The sequence below is a fragment of the Prunus dulcis genome, chromosome 4, assembly GCF_902201215.1.
Source record: "Prunus dulcis chromosome 4, ALMONDv2, whole genome shotgun sequence".
NCBI lineage: Eukaryota > Viridiplantae > Streptophyta > Magnoliopsida > Rosales > Rosaceae > Prunus > Prunus dulcis.
The window spans coordinates 2,221,106-2,242,692 of NC_047653.1; the positions used below are offsets into that span (position 1 = coordinate 2,221,106).

General features: G+C 38.0%; 2 protein-coding genes across 6 annotated transcripts; one reads left to right on the forward strand and one right to left on the reverse strand.

Moving 5' to 3' along the window:
- Positions 1-4,888: 4,888 nt before the first annotated feature.
- LOC117623794 (putative serine/threonine-protein kinase) lies at positions 4,889-8,316 on the reverse strand. 2 transcript variants are annotated; one of them, XM_034354775.1, is made up of 7 exons: positions 8,005-8,316; positions 7,691-7,813; positions 7,454-7,566; positions 6,663-6,873; positions 6,340-6,577; positions 5,924-6,074; positions 4,889-5,565 (listed from the first exon to the last, which is right to left on the reverse strand). In XM_034354775.1, the coding sequence occupies exons 2-7, from the start codon at positions 7,764-7,766 to the stop codon at positions 5,239-5,241; spliced, it is 1,116 nt and encodes a 371-aa protein (XP_034210666.1). In that variant the 5' UTR covers positions 7,767-7,813; positions 8,005-8,316; the 3' UTR covers positions 4,889-5,238. The 2 variants fall into 2 exon arrangements, with proteins under 2 accessions (XP_034210666.1, XP_034210667.1); XM_034354776.1 differs by having other exon boundaries at positions 7,691-7,887; positions 8,005-8,277.
- Positions 8,317-11,297: 2,981 nt separating this feature from the next.
- LOC117624337 (mediator of RNA polymerase II transcription subunit 16) lies at positions 11,298-21,465 on the forward strand. Of its 4 annotated transcripts, none has more exons than XM_034355511.1 (17): positions 11,298-11,948; positions 13,073-13,141; positions 13,503-13,591; positions 14,234-14,346; positions 14,497-14,598; positions 14,811-14,901; positions 15,031-15,627; positions 16,127-16,745; positions 16,895-16,974; positions 17,069-17,151; positions 17,386-17,622; positions 17,982-18,153; positions 18,476-18,996; positions 19,226-19,402; positions 19,634-20,011; positions 20,102-20,435; positions 20,932-21,465. In XM_034355511.1, the coding sequence occupies exons 1-16, from the start codon at positions 11,692-11,694 to the stop codon at positions 20,246-20,248; spliced, it is 3,732 nt and encodes a 1,243-aa protein (XP_034211402.1). In that variant the 5' UTR covers positions 11,298-11,691; the 3' UTR covers positions 20,249-20,435; positions 20,932-21,465. The 4 variants fall into 4 exon arrangements, with proteins under 4 accessions (XP_034211402.1, XP_034211403.1, XP_034211405.1 ...); XM_034355512.1 differs by having other exon boundaries at positions 20,947-21,465; XM_034355515.1 differs by having other exon boundaries at positions 11,763-11,948; positions 14,816-14,901.
- Positions 21,466-21,587: the final 122 nt, after the last annotated feature.

Consider the following 21,587-nt stretch of genomic DNA (forward strand, 5'->3'; position numbering starts at 1 on the left):
TCATAATTTATTAGCCATTTTCAAATGGACATGAAATATGAATTGAATAAAAGCTACGATAATATCTCAATATAGTAGTGAAGAACATTAACTACTATATACCCACAACTTCAAGTTTTAGGATCTCTCATATATTTGGATCCATGGGCTTCCGCCCCAGATATAACAAAATATGTGGGGAGCCTCAATTCATCATTTGAAGTTTATACTGATATTATCCATTTCACGGTGTATTCTTAACAACAGGATTCACAAAATATATTTCTTCCTTGAGGTGTCGATTATAACAAAATCGAACTTTATTAAATTCATCATTCTCTTATGCCAAAGAAATATGTGGTGTACCACAATTTGCAATAATACCTCAAGGGTTGTCCATTTAACTGTTGGAACTTTAGGTTCTCAACACTGTTAGATTTTGAACTTCAGGCCAAAATCACATATTCTCATTGTATGGATATTCAAACCCCTTAGATTTTGAACTTCGGGCCAAAATCACATATTCTCATGGTATGAACATTTTTACAATTTTCTATACATATTTCGGGACTTCAAGCCCTTACATAATTGTCCATATTTTGAGGAACTTCTGGCATCTCATTTAATTGCTCATCCATGAGTTTAAGGAACTGCAGGTTCCTTTTTGTATATAGTGACGGTTTACCCAAAATGGTTAATATTTATGCATACGTCACTATTCATGTGAATAGTACTATTCATCAAGTCATGAATACATATCTATTCATATGTACAGTACATTTGCCAGTACAGTTCTTATCCATATGTACGGCACTATGAACCAATACGGCACTATTACATCATTAAGGAACCCCAGGTCCTTATTCACATGTCAGGGATCAAGGACCCTTAAGTCCGATCACATGTTTACAAATATAGTACCTGAGAGACTGCCAGCTCTCATATCAATATCATCATCAAGGATCTTCAAGTCCTGATGTAAATGTATGATGAGGATCAAGGAACTTCTGGTCCTGATCTGTATACTGTAAAAACTCATCATACAGCACAATTAATCCATAAAATAAATTACTGGTATGGACGATAAACCCGCACCATACTTTAAATAAATGTAAATGTGCGGTAAAATAAATTCATAAATTAAATTACTTGCTGTATGGGCGTTAATTCCGCACCATACTTTAAATAAAAGTAAATATGCGGTAAAGGAAACGTGCTTGTATGGGCACTAATTCTGCTCCATACATTTAAATAAAAGTAAAGGCGTGGACGATAAACCCGTACTACCCTTTTAAATAGATACTGTTGTATAAATTAAATGTGCGGTAAAGTAAATTCATAAAGTATGAGGGTTAATTCCACATCATACTTTAAGTAAAAGTAAATTTGCGATAAAGTAAATGTGCTTGTATGGGCACTAATTCTGCTCCATACATTTAAATGACAGTAAAGCAGTAAAGGCGTGGACGATAAACCCGCACCACCCTTTAAAGTAAATTTACGATAAAGTAAATGTGCTTGTATGGGTAATAAACCTACACCATATAGTAAATAAAATAATTGCGGAATGAATAAAGTAAAGACAATTATTTGTGGGTTCATATCAACACCACAATCAAATAATATAATATTAAAATAATAGAGAAGATAAAGGAGCAGAGATCTTATCGCTTATTCTTTCGGTGGGTTTTGCTACTGCTATAACAGAACCACTTCTCAACTCAAAGACCCGGAAATTTTCTTCAAATTTGTTCCCTTTGTCTGTAGCAATTCTTTGACTTTTCTTTAGCACTTGAGTGTACAGGAGGAAAAAGTGCTAAAGCATCTTTTGATGAGAGGAAACATCATATGCACGTTGGCCCCTTCACACCCACAGCTAAACCCAAATTCTCACAGTTATCCATTGTAAGAACCCAAAATAAAATATCTAAAAAGTAAGGAAAATATCTTTTAACAAAATGACCAAATTGCCCTCGCATATTTTAATGGGGGAAAATTTGGCTTTTTGATCGAGAAAGAATTTGAGAATTTCGCTTACGCCATTGCGTAGAGCGCGGCGAAAGGAGTTCGTAGACACGGAGTAGACCCGAATCGGAGCTGTAACGAAGAAGTTATGGTCTAAAAACCGCAAAGGGCAAAATGGTAATTTGGCCAAAAAGTCAGATTTATATACCCCTCTCTCTCTCTCCCTCGTCAGCTCTCTCTCTCCTCGCGATTTTGCCAAGCAGCCGACCTTCGCTCACTTTCGACGTCGCCACGGCCACCACACTTGGAACCGATCTCCGCCGTGGTTACCGTTGGAACCGTGACTCAACCGCCGTTCTTTTCCGACCAACACAAGCCTCGGGGGTGCCAGAATCTGGCCGAAAAACCATGGTTTCCGACGACGGTTCGTCCGAATGCAACTCGAACTTCCAGTTCAGATTTCTCCTCCGTTTCTCCACCAAATCGATCGAGTAAGGCACCAGGAGCCCGACAGGATTGCAAAAGAGACCTTCGAAGGGTCAAAGTAGCTCGGACCATCTGTGAGTGGACCTTCTTTCCTAAATCAGATTTCATAAATGTTTTGATGTGTATATATATAAATAAGTTCTATAAATGAGTTTATATTGATTTTATATAACTAAGTTTTCAGAATGAATTTATTTGAATAAGTTTCTTTATTTAGTCTTTGAGTAAGTTTTATTACGATTTCGAACATGATCAGTACAGTAACAGTTCTATAAGTCGGTGCTGCTTATTTACTAGTTATAGAAACAGAGTTTGAATTTCGAATCAGTTGAGACCGCAACACGACTTGAGTTTTACAGTTATTCTTCAGATAGTTCTTTTTAAAGGAATTTATTTTAAAACCACCTCGTACCCATTTTCTTTGGTGATTACCCAGAGTCGGACCGATGTCTATGGACATCCAGTCTGATTATAGTTCAGTCAGTGCACTTGACTTTGCCTCACGAGTTTCGGGGACGCTCGGACCGTGAGTGCCAGGATTTGCGGCTCGGCAGACTTGGTGTCCCGAGACATGCCAGGATTGCGGCTCGGCTGACTCTGTGTCCCCGAGACCTGCCAGGATTGCGGATCAGGCTGACTACGGTCCCCTGTATCCTGCCAGAGCGACTCGAGCGGACTTGGTGTCATCGAGGAATCTGCCGGCGGGACAGGCTGATCATAGTCCCCTGATTTCGCCAGTTTGCGGCTCGGGTAGCCTGTGTGACGCCCGAGACTTGCCAGGGAATTGACGGATCTGACAGGGGTACAAATTGGTGGTATTTTCAAAGGATTTTGAGTTTCTTTTATTTAATTATGATTTTCAGTTATTTTATAACAGCTTTTCTGATTTTTCAGGCATAGATACCTTTATATTTGTCCAGTATGCAAGGTTTGAGTACAGAGTTTTTATACACGTTTGATTTCAGCACTTTTATGAAAGCTTTGATTTCAGTGGTTTTGTATGAAACTTTCGAACTTGAATATGACTGATATAGAATGCCTTGAGTTGAATATGCTTGGTGTAGAAAGTACGTATTCAGTTTTATTTAGCTAAATTTCTTTTTACAATGGGGGAAATTATGTTTATGACAATTGTTTTGAAGAACATTATTTTTGTTCACTCACATTTTCAAACTGTTTTTCGCCCCCAGGCCATAGAGGTACGCGGGATCCACCACCGGGCCAGTCATAGCTTCCGCACCACCAAGTAAGGTAGAGTTGTAGAAAATCCCTGAAACCTTGGAATTTAGAAAATTGCTCTGATATCGAGTTTTAGTGGAAAAACTGAAACTGGCGATTATTGGTTTACCCTATTCTGGCAGTTGGTGTGGTTTTGTTGAATGTTTGACAGGTGGAAAATTTTGGGATTTGGTCAAAATATAGAGGAGACTCTGCCGAATTTTCGGCAGAAGTCTACGGAAAATTTAAGGAGAAATTGAAGTAAGAAGGGTAAAAAGGTCATTTGTGCCCGACATTCGCCAGGTGTCGGACACGTACAGGACTTGGCTCGAATTCCAAAGTGGAAATTGGGTCGGGTCCTGTCATCCATCATCTCGTCCTCTGAAAATACTCCAAGTCAAAGCCAAGAGAGATGTAACCCAGAAGCAGAAGCAGCCATGGCGGCTGCTGAGTCAAGTTTCCTTGAATGGGTTGGCTTCAATTTTGACTGGTTGAGTCTTTATGAAGCAGAGCAAGTTGGCGTATTTGTCCTGAAGCATCACCATCATCATCTCCAGGAAGAGGAAGAGAAGAAGGACTAAAGAGAGAAGAAGAAGATCATGAAGGTGAAGGAGGAGGAGGAGCGTCTCTTCATTTTGAGGATAGAGCAAGAGCAGCCCAGTATCCCACTTTCATAGGGAAGCATAAACTGGCAGCTTGTATATCCCATCTCCATAGATGAGAAAAACTCGGAAGAGAGAGAGAGAGCGTTGAGGTTCTGAATTTAGAGATAGAGAAATCGTGCTGATAACGTGTTATAAACTTGGAGGAGATTGAAGAGAGATAATTAGGAGAATTGAAGGGAATCAAAAACTGATTTTTCCTTCTTCAGATTGCATTCGTTTATATAATTAGAATGTGGGCCCCTTTCCAACATGTGGGCTCCACACCCAATAATTTACAACGGTTTTTGTATAATAAATCCTGGATTGATGTACACTGAAAAACAATGACATAGCACTCTTAACATTATTAATAAGGCTGACGGTCAATTGAACGCATAGTATTTTTGTCGTGTGGGTACTACAAATTGTGACCTTAAATATTGTAGATTGCATCAGCCGATCACATCTTATCAACTTTTATAAACATTGGAACATGAATTATTGTATGTTGACCAATAATGTATATCAAAATTTGGAATTTAGACATTGTAGAATCCATCAAGGTCAACTTGTTTGGGTCTGTTCTTGTTCGCATCTAGGAGATAAAGGAGTCAAGAGTGTGTATTGATTAATTTCTGTTTCACTATACAACCTTCTTCTCTTCCATTGTACTCTTCTTGAGAAGTACATAAGATAACGATTGAATCAAAAAGAAAAATGAAAACAGCATCAGACTAACATAACATTACAGATTCGCAACCTCAAATTAATTCTGCTCAAACCACCCTCTCGCTTCTCAAATTGGCTAACAAAAGACGAAGAAGCGAAACCGTGTAAAAGGTTAAAGAAGATAACTGTATGAACCATTGGAATAACTTGTTGTGGACTTGTAAATTCATTTGTGTCTTCCTCTAAATTGCAATAAGTGCATTATTCTTATTCTTCTTCAGCGAGGTGCTACTTGAGTTATAGTGTCAGGGACAGAACTCATCTGATAGCTAGTTGTGTCGGCAGATGATTTTTTACTTGAAGAAGGTCCGCTGAGGCTCCCTGAATTGTTGAAGAAACCTGGGGCTGTAAGTTGCTTCTCATTGATTCTGATGTTCCTTGAGAGCATCTCAACAACCACACTCATCATTGGCCTTCGGCTTGCTGCTGCTTGGGTGCAGAAAAATGCAACCTTCATGTACCTAAGGAGTTCTTCCTCAGGAAATTCCCCCATCTCTGGGTCGACAAGCTCCAATAGTCTCCCTTCTTCATGGAGCTGCCATGCCTATAGAAGAACAGAGAAAGTTGTAAAAGGAAGCAGAACAAGTTCAATATGAAATAAGTCCATGCAGGTAACCACCCGTTGTGTGTGTGGCTTAGAGAAGGAATATCAACTACTTCAATTGAACCAAAAACAATAACTTGCTGTACAATTTCCACCTGTTCTCTAATTGATTGTGCAGCATGTCAATAATTCTCTTAGTAGATCAGATAATTAAACTAACTCGAGCATCCCTCGTTTAACAATTTCCAGTAAGAGTTAATCCATTAATCACCAGAAATGATAAGACCTAAACCCTTATAAAGGGCACAAAAACACGCAAAATAAGACTGCGAGTATGATGATGGAAAAACCAACTCACCCATTCGAGGAGAAACTTTTCTGTCCCTTCCCAGTTTTCCTTGGCACTGCTTCTGCCACTAACTATTTCAAGAACAAGAACACCGAAACTGTAAACATCAGCCTTCTTGGTTAACTGACCTCCCAGAGCGTATTCTGGTGCTAAATAACCACTGCGGAAAAACAAAACTAAAGCATAAGATGGCAGCTAGTTTCTTTCACTTGCGTCTCCAGTATCAACTGGACTGACCCATATGAAGTTACACTAAAACACACTAATCTCTAATTTGCCAAGATCAATTACTGAAGAAAACAAAGATCTTCTCCTCCCCCCCAAAAAAAAACCTACACAACAGATATCTCCTAATTGAATCAAGCAAGGAAAATGGAACGTTAACAAATGAATAACAATCAACTACAAATATGAAAGTAACGTACGTTGTTCCTGCAATCCTTGTGCTAATATGAGTGATGTTATCAGGGAAGAGTTTAGCCAACCCAAAGTCTCCAATTTTGGGGTTAAAATCTCTGTCTAGAAGTATATTACTAGCCTTGATATCTCTATGGACAATATGTGGCATCAGTTCCTCATGAAGAAACATAAGACCCCTAGCAGTACCCAAGCAAATGGCTGATCTTTTTTCCCAATTGAGTATGATGTTTTTACTCTTTGAACCTACAAACATAAGGAAAACAAATTAGACTTATAGTTCCTTTCCCAATTCAGTCTTCCTTTCATGCTGAAGGATTTGATCAATTACCTAACAATGCACGATCAAGGCTGTTATTCTCAGCATATTCATAGACCAAAACCCGATCCGCTCCTTCAACACAGCACCCAATCAACTCAACAAGGTTTGGATGCCTGACATTTGATATAGCAATAATCTCATTTAAGAATTCACGGACTCCCTGCTTCGACCGAGCGGAAAGTGTCTTCACAGCAACTTGCTTTCCACTTTTCAGGGTTCCCTAGCAAAATGTAGCTAAACTACTAAGATAATATGAAATGGCGTGGACGAATACCATCTAGATATCCTGATTAACGTAAAATCATAATCAACGTTTGGCCTTTACAATATAAGACCAACCACTAAAGCTGCAAAACTAAGAACAAGAAAGAACTGTGTCTTAAAAAGTCACAGAACCTGAACCGAATGGGTGGCTATTATTCTTGATGACAACATGATGAATTACCAAACTCCATGCCCTAGACATTAGCAAAATCTTAATACTGGAAAGATAAAAAATCTCTACTTTTCTCCAATCTAGAACTACAGGTGAGAGTTTCTAGCATACCAAGCAATGTTTCTATGTGTTGAAAACGTAAGATTAGAATTTGAAGTGTTCTAAAAGCGCAAACCCAACTCAAGGTGTCAGCAATCAGATTTCAAATGCTTGATGTAAATAGTTTTGAGACAAGCCAACCCATTCACAAATTTGGAGCCAAAACTACAATATAATTCAAATAACAGATATCATTACTTCTTTGTAATGGCTGAAAACTTCCCAACAGAATTATTGCGATAAGACGTCTGCAAAATCCAAGTACCTTGTAAACAGTTCCAAAACCTCCCCGCCCTATCTTATTACTGGAATGGAAATCATCGGTCGCCAATCTTAATTCATTGTAGGAGAAAGTTTTAATATTTTCCAGCAAATTTCCTACACAACACAAGACAAAAATGAATAAGAATAATCATGATGATGCAAGAGAGTAACATGAACAACAAGAAAAGTGTAACGGACGGAAAACAGAAAAAGTGGGAGCATTTATTCATGTCCATACCATCAAGATCATGGCCAAAGTGACCAGACCTTCTTTTCCTGTCAGCAACTAAAGTACCAAAGCAGCTACAACCCATTCTTGTCCACAATAAACAACTTCTTCTATCTTCTGGGGTTCTATAATCTAAAGAAAAACAGCTCCACCAGATCAGATAAACCCTGCTAACAAGATTCGGACCGACCCATATTGCCAAAATCCTATGTTTTATAACCAAAAATCATAAATTTTTCCTCATAATATCAGACAAATGAGCATCAAACAACCAAAGATGTAACTATCAAGCTTGTAAAATAAGAAAATCTGATAAAACCCACCTCGTGGATTTGCAGATGGCCAGTCAAGTTCGATCCTTGATCTCTCCAAGCTGGATTTTAGCACTTGTTTCTGGCAGCAACCACGGCGAGCTTGAAATTGTTAATTTATTGAAAAGGATGCTTTTTTGTAATGTGAAAACGAAAAAAAGGAAAAGAAAGAGCAAAGCTTTGCTGCCCGTCTTCCTGTTATTAAAATAAAGGAGGTTGGTCCGGCTGTTTTTATTATCACGAGAGTCGTTGCACGAGCTCTGCTTCCTTAGTTGGGCGTGTTCCCATCTCCAACTCTTGTTGAAACTTGAAAGTGACCATTTTTCCCTCTCTGTGTTCTTTGCCTGCCCATATTTGCGTCATTAATTAGTGATTCTCTCTGTTGTATGGCATCATAATTGCTTTTTCTTTGTTAATAATGACATCATAAGGTTGTTTCATTCCATTCGACCAAAAAAAAGGTTGTTTCATTCCTTTTGTTTTCAATACTTCGTAAGTGCAGTTTTGGCATGATTGTGTAATTTAAGAAGAGTAATGATACACTTAGGCCATCTTTATTCATAGGGCTAAATGTAGTCCAGGGCTAAAAATTTAGTTTTTTAAAATATTAATTTTTTATAAAATAGTGCACGGTTAAATTTTTCCGTCTCCAACCATGTAAGGCTATATTTTAGGGTCCTTCATATTTTATTATTTTCAGAAAGAGGAGTGGAGAGCGCTTTAATGATTGGTTGTTGAAAAGCACATGAATGAGGCCCACTATAAATTTGGCATAATCCAAAGCTGGGCTATATTTGGCCCGGTTGGAGGGCTAAAGGATCAAATATGGCCCTCCAAATTTGGCTAAAATTTTATTTAGCCCATAACTGGAGATGAGTTTTGCATTAATTTAGGACTATATTTGAGATATAACCCATAATTGGAGATGGACTTACTACAGTTTTGAATAAGTTTTCTTGGTCCATGAAAAAACAAGTATTTCCCTTGACATATAGTTTGAATAATGAATAGCTCATAGTAAACAGACAAAAAGTAGACAAAAACAGGAGCCATAGCACTGGCGATCCCTCTGACCCAAAAAAAAAAAAAAAGGACAATAAAGACTAGTGATCCCAAGACTTACGTGCCTTCTCTTCAATTTCTTGTTTCATACATATATATATATAAGACTATAATAAGAATCATTTCATTAAGTGGTCCAATAGTTTCGAATTCAAGTAATTTTTTGTAGATATGATCTTTGAATTAAGATAATATTTAAAAATTAAATAATTTGGATTATTGAAATACAATGTATGGTGGGACTTACAAATGTGTCTCTCTCAAATAAAGCTCTCTTATATAAAATAGTTAGACCAATTAATTTTGTTATTAAAATGCACCCAAAAAAACGCATCCGTTTTCGTTTTCATTGACCAAGCACTTGACATCAATGCCATGGAGTACCATTATCAATACTTTTGTCTTTTTAGTCTTCGTGTATTTCATCACATTCATACCTTCCTCTTTTCGTATTCTCGAAACCAAGAACATTTGACCTAAAATTCCGCTTACAATTAGTTTCCATGCAAATTAAATGACGTCTTTAGAAATCAAATACATTTGAATGGATTTTTCGATTTCGAAGTCAAAGTCTCTCAACCAGTAATCTCTTCTTCGTGTAGGAAAAGTTTGCAAAAATAAGGGGAACAATTTTAGTAATCTTAAACAAGCTGGATTGGGCGGTGGCTGTTTCATCAGCAATTGTCAACAAATGCCTACGCTATGATTTGTCAGCAGCGACTCCATTTTTTCTTCAACAGTCAGCTTGGAATATAATTGAAGATACATTTGGCCATTTTTCTACCACAAAAACATGTAATGTCATTTGTCATACAATTTAACATGTTTTGTTGTGTAATGACCATTTTCATTTAAACGTATGATTTTAGTTATCGAATTACAACATAACATATTCATCTAAATAATACTATTTGTCCTAACATGTCTTCAATACAAGAATGCTAGTATATTTGTTTTCTTCTTATAATGGGTTATTTTATTAAAAATTTGGGCTTTTTCTTCGGTCGGGAATTCATATGTGAAGTTTTTTCAGTTTAGGATTTTATAGTTTTAATTTTTTTGTTATAAGGTAGGCCGAAGCCCCAAAAAAGAAACCTAACAAGGCACAACCCTACTATGGGCTCTTCCTAGATCATCATCCAGCAACAAGCTTGAGAGAGAGAGACAGGAGCAGGCTCTCCGTTCGGTTCACGGAACGAATTTGAGGGGAAATCATTTCCCATATCATTCCCTAAGTGATGGGAAATGGAAGATTCTTTTACCACGTTTGGTAATGTTAGGAAAGTAATCCGGAGATATAACTTTATTTCCTTTCCCATGTTTGTTTTGAGTAAGAATGAAAAATAAAATTGGTATAAATTTTCAATTATACACATTGTGTGCGTAAGTTTAATATGATATCGCCCATTTCAATAGGAAATGTCCTTAAAAAAAACATTTAATGATATATTGTAATTCTAAATTGTTAATGGGAACAAAATGGTCATGAAAAATGTTTATTTAATATTGGTCAATTTTCCCAAAATTTCCATGAGGAGGGAAAACAAAACCCAAGTTGGGAGGATGACTTCACTTTTTCCCCCTACTTTCCTATGGGCCAGACAACGATTTTTCATATCTAGACTTACCAAACATGAGAAAGCAATTGATTTTCCATCACCAAGTCTTTTTTTCCATAAATCAAACGGGGCTATAGTGATGAAGCTCCAAGGGTAATTCATACCCCAAATTAGCAAGGTGGTTAACCGCTCTATTTTTACTGCCTGTAGATATGAGAGACGTTGCATCTCCAATCATGGATTTTATGGTTTTCAAAGCTGAGAATATCATGCTTCCCATTACCTGTGTCTGCATTGTTTTCAAAAGTTGCTTTTGATTTGATAAAGTCCATCGTCTTATAATTGGCCAACACATGCTAAAAGTCTTAATGGTTTCAATTCTGGCCAATGATTTGCACCATTTAAATAAAACCAATTTGTTCATGTCACCATGTCTGCATTAAAAGTATAGCTTCCTAAATCACAAGAAGGGAGCTTATTTATTAAAAGTAACCCTTTTTACTTACTCTCTAATCACTATTACTTATGTGTGTCTGAAGTCAAATTATATATATTATATTCAAAGGCAAGGGAAAAGAAAAGTAAACCATTCGCTTTTATACAGTTTTTCTGGCATTCAATTTCTTACAAAATTTGCCAATAGATTTGGTTTGGCCAATCACCAAAAACCCAGTGCGAAAAAAATTCCAGACCTCTAGGCCAAATTCCAACCTCACTGGGGCCCAGCCAACACAAAAACACCAGAAATCCAAACCCAACAGCAACACCTGCAAATTGGGTTTTGGAATCACATGTCTTGTCTACCACCCAAAACCCTAAAATTGAGCTCAAACTGCCTTTCAAAAGCCGAAAAGGAAAAAAAAAAAAGGGAAACAAAAGCCAAACCCAAATCCAGTCACTCTCTCACTCAACATATTCAAACATATACACACACTAACCCCACTACCCTCTCTCTCTCTCTCTCTCTTCACACAGTGATATCTGTCGCCTTCAATCGCGACTTTCCACCACTCACATTCTTCTCTCTCTCTGTCTGCTTTGTGATTTGTATATATAATTTTTTTAGGGTTTTGGGCTAATGAGTCAAGTTAAGGAATCTGACGACGAGCCTGTGGCTCTGTCTCTTGAAAGCGATAAGCCCGAAATTGGGAGTATTGAGAGTATTGAAGAAGACGAAGAAGAAGAAGAAGAAGAAGAGGAGCCTGTGGACAAGTCCGACGATCCCATGGAGGAAGACTCCGTCAGTCCCGCCGCCGTCTTCTGTATTCGGCTCAAGCAACCCAGGTCCAATTTGCAGCACAAGATGAGCGTCCCCGAGCTTTGTCGCAATTTTAGGTAATGTTGAACGGAATTCGAGCTCCAATCTGTTGAATTTTGAGTTTTCTTCGTTGAATTGTGTTCATCTCTTTTGGGGCATTTGATTGAATTGTACTTGATATTGGTTTTCAAGCGTTATTATGATGATTCATGAATGAAATGAAAAGACTTGTATTGGTTTGAACTCGCTAGTTGTTTATTCATGGAGAAAAATTCTAAATTTACTGAAATGAAACAATTTTTTTGGTTATACAGTGTATAGTAAGGTGGGAAGTTCACTTGTATCGGTTTGAGCTCGCTAGTTGTTTGTTCATGGTGAAAAATTCTAAATTTACTGAAAAATTCAAACTTTCATGTTCCCCCTTTATTCACATTTAGAAAATACTTCTTGAGATTTTCAGTTAATAAGGAAGGCAATAACTGGTTTTCAACATCATGGAAAGTAATTAATGGGCGAAGGTTCATATGGCAATACCTATAACTAGATTAATAAAAACCCAAAATCTCTCACAACATTTCAAGTTTAACCCTTTTTCTTTGCTTCCCACCTTACCAGACACTATCACAACAAATTTTGTTTGATTCAGTAAATTTAGCAAGGATAAGGGCCACTTCGACAACAATGGATCAAAATTCCCTTTTTTTTTTTTTTTTTTTCATCTCTTCATTCCGTTTTTGGTTTTAGTAATAATAACTTGCCTTAGTATCAGAGACGTTACAGGTTATCATCTGCCTTTTGGTAAAGATAACCAGAAATCTTGGAAATAAGAAGAAGCATAAGTGCAAAGCCAACTTGAATTGATTGACTTCCTGAATCCCAAACATCATGATACGGAAAATAGCCCTGTTCATCTTACGTACATAGATATTCGTGGAGATTTTCTCGTTATAATGGTCAGTATTAGTATCCGTGCTCAATATGGATTTGATGAAAAAATTACATATAAACAATTGTATAACAACACTAGATTTTCTTGGTGCAGATTTTAAGAAATAGTTCTTAACCATCTGATATGCTTCTCTTGAGGTGAATGATATTTGGGGGTTGTATAATAAATATACATATTTTTGTTTAAATTATATGTTTTCAGTTGCATACACAGGATTTGGCATAATGGGTACACTTTTTATTTGTTTCGCAGTGCTGTTGCTTGGTGTGGAAAGCTGAATGCTATAGCTTGTGCATCAGAAACATGTGCTAGAATTCCAAGGTTATCATTGTTTGTTTATTGGCTCAATTTCTTAGACCATGAGCGATTGTCTCATGAAATGTGGGGTTTATTTAGTTGGATTCAGAAAGCACTATGAAAAGTTAAGAATGGTTCTCTCTAGAATGTTTAAGAATTGGAGCTACTTTTAAGAATACCAGAGCATCTTACTTTCCTTCCTCTGAGATCCAAATGGAGCATTAAGGAATCACTAGAGTGTAAAATCTAGCCAGCCTGGTTGATGGGCATTAAAGCTTGGTTAAGTTTTGGCCTAAGTTTAAAATAATAAAAAATTCTTTCCTAGTATTTAGATTGTATTCATGTATGGTTATGACTTTTCTTGTTTTTATTGGTTTTGCTGTAGTTCTAATGCAAATCCACCTTTTTGGATTCCCATACATATTGTGATCCCAGAGCGACCAACTGAGTGTGCAGTGTTCAATGTCAATGCAGGTATTTTACTGATTTACTCTGCTTTATAAGAGGCTTTAGTTTCTTTGCTTAACTTTGCTTAACTTTGCTGCACAGCAACTCTTTCACAGAATTGCTTGATAACTATGGAGGTTTAATAATCCTCTTTTAAGTACTTTGGGAGGCAAAGCTATATGATTTTATAGATGTATGCTTTTGAAGCTAGAGTGAAGTTGCATGGTTGAACATGATTGAGTGTCAATAGTCATTATACGGTTTCCGTAATGCAGAGATAGCTATGCAAGAAAAATGATTTGATGCTTTTAGGGTTATTAATAACTGATTTTATGAGCATCCCATAGTTCACCAGCAATCTTCTAGTTCTTTAAGTGTCCAACCCTTTCCCATTTCCTGTGGCTATTCTGTAAAGGAATTAAAGCTAGGGCCATGCTCTAATTTGGAAGAAGCTTCGTCAGTAGACATTTGGCATATGATGATTAGCATGTGTTTTTTATTCAATAGGTTAGTTCAAGAAGTTAGATATATATATATATATATATATATATATATATATAGTTAGAGTAATTCACTAGTTTTTGGTGATGCCATTTTTTTCTTTCCCCCAAAAAAAACATTGGTTCTGACTTCATGAATTGTTATTGTTACATTGAATATATTTTGCAGATTCTCCTCGTGATTCTGTTCAGTTTATTGAGTGGTCGCCTACTTCTTGCCCTCGTGCCTTACTAATTGCTAATTTCCACGGGAGAATAACAATCTGGACTCAGCCTTCTCAAGTAAGCTAGACTTGCCCCACTGATTTCTCCAAAATCTTGGATACATGAATTTTTCCCCTTACAACTTTTTGATATGGCTTTTGCCTTTTCCCTCAACATTTCTTTTTGATTAGCTATTATTGAAATGTTTATTTTGGTCTGTCTGTATAGGGGCCAGCTAATCTAGTACGTGATGCTAGCCGGTGGCAACGAGAGCATGAATGGCAACAGGATATTGCAGTTGTCACAAAGTGGCTGTCAGGGGTGTCTCCAGTAAGCAATTTTGTTGGCTTCTACTCATCTGGATTTAAATGCATCTCATTCTGTTTATCTGAGTGTATTTTGGCCGCTCATATGGATTTAAATGCAATATTTTGGTCTTCTTAATGATTATACCAACTTCCCATTTCATGTCTACTGGTGTCATCCTCTCAGATGATGTCAATGTTCTAATGTTGTTTTTTCCCCTGATCCTGATGAACCAGTATAGGTGGCTTTCCTCAAAATCAAGTGCTGCCTCAAATGCAAAGTCAACTTTTGAAGAAAAATTTCTTTCACAGCAGTCTCAAAATTCAGGTTTTTTTTCTTCCTTCCATTGCAACCTCTCTTAATTCCATTTTTGTTAAAAATACGAAAATTAAAATTTTCATTGTACTGTGTAAGTTTGGGTGTTTCTGATGCAATATTTTGTTTTTTTTGTTTCAGCTAGGTGGCCCAATTTTCTTTGCGTTTGTTCAGTTTTCTCTTCAGGCTCTGTTCAGCTTCACTGGTCCCAGTGGCCTCCTAATCAGAATAGTGCTGCACCAAAGTGGTTTCAAACGAGCAAGGGACTCTTGGGTGCTGGGCCTAGTGGGATCATGGCTGCTGATGCTATCATAACAGACAGCGGTGCCATGCATGTGGCAGGTGTTCCAATTGTAAACCCATCTACTGTTGTTGTTTGGGAGGTCACTCCTGGACTTGGAAATGGATTTCAGATAACTCCGAAGATTAGCACAAGCAATGGGGTCCCACCTTCACTAAATCCACCCAATTGGGCAGGTTTTTCCCCTTTGGCTGCATATTTGTTTAGCTGGCAAGATTATTTAATATCAGAAGCAAAACAAGGGCGAAGGCAGACAGATCCAGATTTCAGTGATACTGTACCACTTCATTGTTCTCCAGTTTCAAATTTTTCAGCATATGTGAGTCCTGAGGCTGCAGCTCAATCTGCAACGACCACTACGTGGGGATCTGGAGTTACTGCTGTTGCCTTTGATCCAACTTGTGGTGGTTCTGTCATAGCTGTTGTCATTGTTGAGGGTAATAATTTTGTTTTTTTCTGGAAAACCTTTTAACTAAATTCAATTGCAATCTGTCAGTTGCATTTGTTTGTTCACCTTTTCTTAGTTTTTCCTAATCCAGAGGTACATTCTTCCCAAACTTTTTGTCCTTAAGTTATTTGTTAGACATCTTTGCAGCCTTATGTTTATTATTTCTTTCCTTATTCTTTACCTTACCTTTGATTCTTATGTGAGATTTTAAATTTTATTCAATGTGACACCTCAGGTAACCCAACACTAGTTTTCTTGGTCTTTTATCTTCGTTTAGTGTTATTTGTCTATCATTTAACTTGAAAATGACATTTTCTGATCTACAGATAATGGGGTTTAGGAAATTAAGTGATGATGATCTATAATGTTTGTTTGTTAGTTATTTTTTTTTATTTTATTTTTTTTGCATAAGGAATAATTTTTTCTTATAGATACACAGGAACTATATTAGAAGCATAAAATTCATCATATGATTTTCACCTTTGCAGGACAATACATGTCTCCTTATGATCCAGATGAGGGTCCTTCAATTACAGGATGGAGAGTGCAACGATGGAAATCATCCCTTCAGCCTGTTGTTCTTCATCAAATATTTGGAAATCCTACTTCCAGTTTTGGTGGGCAGGCACCCATGCAAACAGTTTGGATGTCCAAAGTGGACACAAGCATACAACCAACTAATGATTTTAAAAGTCACCAAGCAGCTGCATCAGGAGCAACCTCTGATGCAAGGAAGACAACTGATTCTAGCCTTGAGAAGTCAAAACGAGTTAGTTTTGATCCTTTTGACCTGCCAAGTGATGTTAGAACACTTGCTCGAATAGTCTATTCTGCTCATGGTGGTGAGATTGCTGTTGCTTTTCTCCGGGGTGGGGTTCACATCTTTTCTGGTCCAAACTTTGCGCCTGTTGATAACTACCAGATTAATGTTGGATCTGCAATAGCTACTCCTGCCTTCTCATCAACAAGCTGCTGCTCAGCTTCTGTTTGGCATGATAGTGGTAAGGACCGTACCGTTTTGAAAATAATACGTGTCCTTCCTCCTGCTGTTTCTAGCAGTCAAGTTAAGGCAAACTCATCAACCTGGGAACGTGCAATTGCAGAAAGGTACTTAAAAGCGGTTAATGTTTGTATATTCCACCCAGACGAACCTTGAGTTCCCAAAATTAGATCTTAATGGATGTTTAAGTTACATCAGATAGAGGGATCAATTTTTTTTCTCTTTCTTTCAATAAGACTGATGATTTTCGTTGCAGGTTTTGGTGGAGTCTTTTGGTTGGGGTTGATTGGTGGGATGCTGTTGGATGTACACAGAGTGCTGCCGAGGATGGCATTGGTAATGGTGGCATGTAATACATGAAATTTAGGAAGAAAAATAAATGACTCCTTTGTATATGCTTTTCTGACCTTGGTATTTGTTTCTGTTGCAGTTTATCTGAATAGTGTCATTGCAGTACTTGATGCAGATTTTCATTCTCTTCCTTCTACTCAGCACAGGCAACAGTATGGTCCTGTAAGTTTTTCTGGCCGTAACATGGGTTATTCAAAATTCTTATGGATTTTACTTTTTCACATGCTTATCTGCTCATGACAATAAGTGACTGTGTGTAATCCTTTTTTATCCACTTTTTTGGGTTTAGGACGGGGATTGGTATGTCATGCACCATTACCATGCCAGTTTCAGTTTCATATCTTTGTTCATTTCTTTTGTTGTTTTGACTACAAAATTCTCTCCATAATGATGCAGAGCCTAGACAGGATAAAATGCAGGCTACTGGAAGGTACAAATGCACAAGAAGTTAGGGCAATGGTTCTAGACATGCAAGCCAGGCTGTTGCTTGACATGCTGGGGAAAGGAATAGAGTCGGCATTGATTAATCCATCTGCTTTGGTAGCAGAGCCGTGGCAGGCATCTGGTGAAACATTATCGGGCATAGATCCTGAAGCAATGGCTGTTGAACCAGCACTAGTTCCAAATATTCAGGTTTGCTGTTGATTGTTGAACTTTTTAATTTTGTACTTTCATTTTCTCCTGTTAAAGGTTATACACTGAATACATGCAACACTGTCTAAATTTTGATAACTAATCGGTGGTTGTGTTACATGATATTTTTCTTTCATTCTTTTTTTTTTAATTGCTAAATGTGACATAGTATAGTGTGGAATCCAGTCATATAGGTGCATAGTTGTGAATTAATTTTTGGCCCTCATTTCCATGAAATGAATAGTAGAACTGCTCAAGCTGAGCTTGTTGGGCGTGTATACCCCCAGTACTGATATGGAGATGCGGGTTTTCTTCAAATTGCACCTTTGTTATTTCCTAATTTTTCCACTGTAATACAGGCTTACGTTGATGCAGTTCTTGATTTAGCTTCTCATTTCATTACTCGCTTGCGGCGCTATGCAAGCTTTTGTCGCACATTGGCGAACCATGCTGGTTCTGCAGGAACTGGCAGCAATCGCAATATGGTGGCTAGTCCTACCCAAAGTTCTGCTTCTCCAGCAACAAGTCAGGGTCAGTATCTCTTAGTCTTCTCATTATGAAAAAATGTAATTGATTATTTCTATTGTTGGGTTCACATGCAAAAAGGTTAAAAAGAATAAAAATCAAGTTATTATGCCCTACATCAGGATTGACCAGATGGGGTTGGTCCTAAATCCCAAACCATTTAGATGTTAGAATATCTTATGATGCATATGAGGGTTTGTGTGGCATGATTTTTGGTACTCATGTCATGAGACGGTTGCTGATTGTTTTCTTCTCTTATTTTGTCTCCGTATATCGCATTGCTTGCAGTGCAGCATTTCTTTGATAATGTAATGCTATATTTTTTCAGGAGGGCAAAGTGGAACTACAACTTCCACAGGAAACACCCAGATGCAAGCTTGGGTACAAGGTGCTATTGCAAAGATTAGTAGTACCTCTGATGGAGTGCCCAATTCAACTCCAAACCCCATCAGCGGACCATCTTCCTTCATGCCAATAAGTATCAACACAGGAACATTTCCTGGAACACCTGCTGTTAGGCTCATTGGGGATTGCCACTTTCTTCATAGGTTATGCCAGCTTTTGCTTTTCTGTTTTTTCTTTCGGCGAACCCAGCTACCTCGTTTTGTTGGGGGTGCACAGAGAAATACTGATGCAAATATGCAAAAGCCACAGCCTGCTGCTGCTGGGAAGGTGGAGGAGGTCAGCTCTGTTACTGTAAAGTCATCGTCAACCATGATTAGACAGGATGAGGGTCAGGTAGCTCGGGCTGGTCAGATCATACCTGGAGCAAAAGGAGCTGAAGAAGGACCTGCTGGAAGGTCGAGATTGGGTGCTGGAAATGCTGGTCAGGGATACACTTTTGAGGAGGTAGAAACTGATCTCTGCCCTAAATATGACATGTGGCTTCAATTGTTTATATCTGGCTTATATCTATTATTTGATTTGTGAACTGCGAATGGGGTTTCCAACCTTCGTGTCTCATATTCTGAAATTTAAGTGTAACTGCATTTTCAATTGATTGGATAATTCTGTCCATAAAAGAAAATCAGTAAACAGATCCTAGAATGACATAATGCACCCTGTTGCTGTCCCGTAGGTTAAAGTCCTTTTCCTCATCCTTATGGATCTTTGCCGGCGAACAGCAACCCTGGCACATCCATTGCCAGTTTCTCAGGTGGGAAGCAGCAACATTCAGGTGCGGCTGCATTACATTGATGGCAATTATACTGTACTTCCAGAGGTTGTCGAAGCATCACTTGGCCCTCATATGCAGGTATGGTTTCCTAAAACACCACTGATTATGGTGGAGTTGCATGGGTTCTGCTTTCACTTGTCATCGATAATGTAGGCCTGTGATATTACAATGACCTGGGAGTAAAATAAATGAGGATCAATTTTCTTGCTAACTGGTTGCTTAAAATTCCGACGTTCATACAGTAATGTATAGTTTTTATTTTTTGTAAGTGTCAATCACAATCTTTTTCTCTTTCTGATGGTAAAACAGAATATGCCCCGGCCTAGAGGTGCAGATGCTGCTGGTCTGTTACTCAGAGAGTTAGAACTTCACCCTCCAGCTGAAGAGTGGCACAGGCGGAATATGTATGGTGGGCCTTGGTCGGATCCAGATGATATGGGTCCTCAAGATGATACTCCCAAGCTATGTAATTCTGCTGACCCGCTTGGTTCCAACTCATTGGAAAGTTGTGAGGTTTATTATGGAGCCCATGGTCTGTGGCCTAGGAAGCGCAGGATGTCTGAAAGAGATGCAGCCTTTGGCTTAAACACTTCTGTGGGTCTGGGGGCATATCTTGGTATAATGGGATCACGGAGAGATGTTGTCACTGCCGTATGGAAGACTGGTCTTGAAGGGGTTTGGTACAAGGTTTGATATCAAAAGTCTATGTATTTTTGTCTCTCCATCTTTTAGTTTTTGGGCCTTTGGATCTTATTTTCTACTCTTATTTGCATGCAGTGCATAAGATGTTTGCGGCAGACTTCAGCCTTTGCTTCTCCTGGTGCTACTAGTCGACCTAATCAAACTGGGCGGGAGACTTGGTGGATCAGCCGTTGGGCTTACTGCTGTCCTATGTGTGGTGGAACATGGGTTCGAGTTGTATAGATGACTAAACCTATAGGTGTGTTCCTTTTCTATTTTTACATGGAACGAGCTCCAAGGTGGACAGACCGTTGCTGATCATTGACAACTGAATGATGCGCCACTGCTGATTGTTGATAACTGAGTCATATGATGCAGATTGGACATACAGAAGCATTCGTGAAGGTGATCATTTTAGAAGATGATCCTGGTCAGTAATCAAACTCATCATGATCTGATAATACCAGCTATGTTTTTAGTCTTGCTTATTTACAAGTATGGTATAGAACTCTCCGTATCTGCATCTCCTTAGGGTTTATTTTTTCCTTTTTCTTTTGGGGATGGGGGGAGGATTTAAAGGTGGACCGATTAGGTTACTTTCAGTATAGAATAAGACTATTTTGTTGAGAATTCATGTTGGCTTGAGCAGTTGACCCAGGGTATAGGGTATTCTGTGGCTCCCCATCAAACTTGTTACCCATAACAAGCTAGCCTTTTGACATGGACACATTTATAACATTATGATGACTAGAAAGTTCAATGAGTTATGTTGCGCAATTGTTCTTCTTCTAGTTAATGATCATGATTTCACCTTCCCCATTCTGTTAACAAATTAGGAACATTGTAATACCAATCAATAGGTGACCAATAAATAAAACTCAACTGTTTTGTGACGCATTAGATTGATTTTTCTTTATTCTTTTCAGGTTTTCTTGTTGCAGGTTGTAAATCCTCCAGCCCCGACCTTGATTTTTCCATTTCACTTGTAGTGAGAACATCACATTTGATTTATTAGTACACACGCATGTAAAGCGTAATAGCTGCAGCGGGGAACGCAGTTGAGATCATCGTAGCCTCGGGAAACATTTCTCTCATGAGTTTGGTTCTTGATGGACTTGCCCTCTTGATTCATTAGGCTGGCCAGTTTTGTAGTCTAGCGGGCTTTAACATTATTTGGGATAAGGGTGTGATTGTGAGGAAGGCAGGAGGGTGCTTGGTAGGTAGGTTCCTGTTAATTATAATGTAAGCAGCATTCTTGAAGCAAATCAATATATTATATTATAGCCCTTTGGACATATGGGGAAACTCAAGGGGTTCCAGATGAGAGGAGGCCATCTGATTCTGATAGATGATGGGATTATGGTGGTTTTTTGGTTTTGTTTTGGATTCTGCTTGTTTCGTGAATGACTATACGTCTGATGTTTACATGCCCTATAAATTTTCTTCCCCATTTGTGACTTCGTGTTAATTTCTTATTTTTCCTATTTTTCTGGTCGATTTTCTTTTTCATTGTGTATAAATATGATGTCAAATGTTACATGCCACCAAGATTAACTGTCTAACAACGCAAGACATTTTGATT

Excerpts from the sequence above, each read along its gene's own strand:
- LOC117624337 (XM_034355511.1), top strand. The coding sequence starts at position 11,692 with ATGAGTCAAGTTAAGGAATCTGACGACGAGCCTGTGGCTCTGTCTCTT. Across the intron at positions 16,746-16,894 it reads GAACGTGCAATTGCAGAAAG|GTTTTGGTGGAGTCTTTTGG; the intron begins GTACTTAAAAGC and ends TTTTCGTTGCAG. Across the intron at positions 20,012-20,101 it reads TTGAAGGGGTTTGGTACAAG|TGCATAAGATGTTTGCGGCA; the intron begins GTTTGATATCAA and ends ATTTGCATGCAG.
- LOC117623794 (XM_034354775.1), bottom strand. The coding sequence starts at position 7,766 with ATGGGTTGTAGCTGCTTTGGTACTTTAGTTGCTGACAGGAAAAGAAGG. Across the intron at positions 7,567-7,690 it reads CTTTGGCCATGATCTTGATG|GAAATTTGCTGGAAAATATT; the intron begins GTATGGACATGA and ends TGTGTTGTGTAG. Across the intron at positions 6,578-6,662 it reads CCTTGATCGTGCATTGTTAG|GTTCAAAGAGTAAAAACATC; the intron begins GTAATTGATCAA and ends TTATGTTTGTAG.